Here is a 2431-nt window from a genome sequence, read left to right on the forward strand (position 1 = left end):
CTGCATCCTTTCCCGCACAGACCTTGCTCAACTCGTCCCTGCGTTTTAACTCCAGCGGCTTTTGAGAGATTCATACGAGTGTCTGCAACAACAAAGCAAGACAAATATCCACTTTTGTGTTATTTTTGTGGTATTGTGATTTTCTTTTCTTTTTTCTTTTGGTAAACCGATTATTCATCATTTGTATGGGTTTTTTTGTTGTTGTTTTTGAATGCCACACGAGAATTGAGATTGTTTTTGAATTTTTTTTTTTTTTTTTTTTTTTTTTTTTTTTTTTGGTGGAACCATATTTCTGGGTTCATATATAAAAATATATAGATCTGTGCTTTGTTTTTATAGATTTAAATATTACAATAATATTCGTTTACGTGTAGGAAAGGCAACAGCTCGAATCTCATTCAGGGTTTGTTTCTGTGACGTTCTGTAGAGACAAGAAGAGGCACTTTTGCTAGCATCAATTCTGGCAGACATCCGGTTTATTTATTTTAAATTACTTTTTTTTTTTAAAGAAATAAACGTCGGTTTTAAGAAGATAAATTGAGTTGGGGGTGGGGGTTGGGGGGAGGGTTGTGTTTCGTAACGCGTGTCATCTTGTTGTTGTTGTTTTAAACACAACAAATATACACCCTGTGCACGTCAGCGACCTGTTTTGTAAGATTTTATTGGATACGGTTTCAAGCGAAGCTCGCATGAAGATGATGACCGGAGGAGCAGTGCACCAAAACGGGATATTTTCCAATGCTCACCATCACAGCCAGCAACCTCACATGGAGTCTGATCCTCCGGACTCTCGCAAGAGGCCGCTGGAGACCCCGACTGAAGCGAGCAGCACCAAACGGACTAACACCGGAGGTAAGGCGGGGAGGAGAGAGAATGGGTTCCCCCAAAGGCAACGGGCTCCTTCTTACTCCGGTGTGGCTTTGTCTTTGGTGGCCATGAATTACATTCCTGTACGATTATTTTACTCGCTCCCCGCAGCCGTTTAAATGGATATACGGATTTATTATCAAATGCAAGAGGCGTGGAAACATTATTATTATTATTATTATTATTATTATTATTATTATTATTATTATTATTATTATAGAGGTCGTTTATAAATTCTAAGTTGCACGCATCCTGGCGCACGACCCCCCCTCCAGTATACCTGGTGCGTTGCAAATATGAGTCATAAACGGAGATCCCAAAATCAGATACAATGGACGCTGAAGAAGATATTGCGGTATGATAACAACAGTTGCCAAGACGCAGAGTTAAGGTTGCAATAAGGCGTTACAAAGTAATGTTATGTAAACACGCGCTGTAGTTTTGCACTAGAGCTGTCGAAACCAAACCAGCAATGCCGGAGCAGGCTACCCCATTAACACATTCTCAACTAGTTCTGTCAGTTGTCCGGTTAATTTAACGTAATTTACCGTACAGTGTAGTGCCACTTAGTGTCTTCTCTACTTTCACGTACTATACTATCCAGACACACTCGCATACTCATTTTCTATAGGTGTTAATATTTGTTCTACAGTAGTTAACAGTGTTTTTCTTTGTTGTTATACAGTGTAAGCCAAAATGGTGTTTTGATTAAGGAAAGCACACAAATTGTAATAATATAATAATAATAATAATTTATTATTATATTATTATAATATTATATATTAAAACCAAACTTTTTTCTGCAAAAAAATGTTTTGCTAAAAACCCACAGATATTTTTTTGGGAGGGTCTGTTTATTAACTATTCTTTTATATAGTTCTTATTATAAAGAAAGTTAATATAGGATATATATATATATATATATATATATATATATATATATGAATATATATATAGACATATATATAATATAATATTTATATTGTATAAAAATAACATCGCTTTTTTCTTTTTCTGGTCTGCAGCCACGACTCAAGAATTGAAAAAGACCTGCAATAGCGGTGATTGGTATATTCTGTGACAGCAATACAGGGATAACAAAGCAGATCCAATAGGAAGACCAAAAAGACGCAGTCAGTAGACTTTATAGAAATATATTGCGCAGAATAATACTCCTTAATAAATCCGTGTCCGTTAGGATTCTCAATTATTATTATTATTATTATTATTATTATTATTATTATTATTATTATTATTATTATTATTATTATTATTAACCATTATGGAGGGGAATTGCACTTTGCATATGTAGAAATTGCATAATAATATTTCTATAGACATGGCTCTATCTATCTATCTATATAGATAGATAGATAGATAGATAGATAGATAGATAGAGAGAGAGAGAGCAGACAGATCATACTGAAATCTGTACCTTTTAGAAGCAGAGTAAACCCCATTTATTGTGTACAATACATAAAAAGTCACCACTGTTATAGAAATGGAGAAAAAAAAAATCCACTGGGTTACCATTATAATCCCAGTGCACTACCCTGAAGAACCC

The 2431-nt window shown here is 34.7% G+C and overlaps 1 protein-coding gene across 2 annotated transcripts in view; it reads left to right on the forward strand.

The window, feature by feature from the left end:
- Positions 1 to 286: 286 nt before the first annotated feature.
- The window catches only part of LOC121303862 (RNA-binding protein Nova-1-like), a 28222-nt gene continuing 26077 nt past the window's right edge, over positions 287 to 2431 (forward strand). For both annotated transcript variants that reach the window (XM_041234703.1, XM_041234704.1), the window contains exon 1: positions 287 to 852. In XM_041234703.1, coding sequence (XP_041090637.1) covers positions 690 to 852 — 163 coding nt within the window. In that variant the 5' untranslated portion in view covers positions 287 to 689. The remainder of the gene's footprint in view (positions 853 to 2431) is intronic.

The sequence above is a fragment of the Polyodon spathula genome, chromosome 35 (assembly GCF_017654505.1).
Source record: "Polyodon spathula isolate WHYD16114869_AA chromosome 35, ASM1765450v1, whole genome shotgun sequence".
Classification (NCBI taxonomy): domain Eukaryota; kingdom Metazoa; phylum Chordata; class Actinopteri; order Acipenseriformes; family Polyodontidae; genus Polyodon; species Polyodon spathula.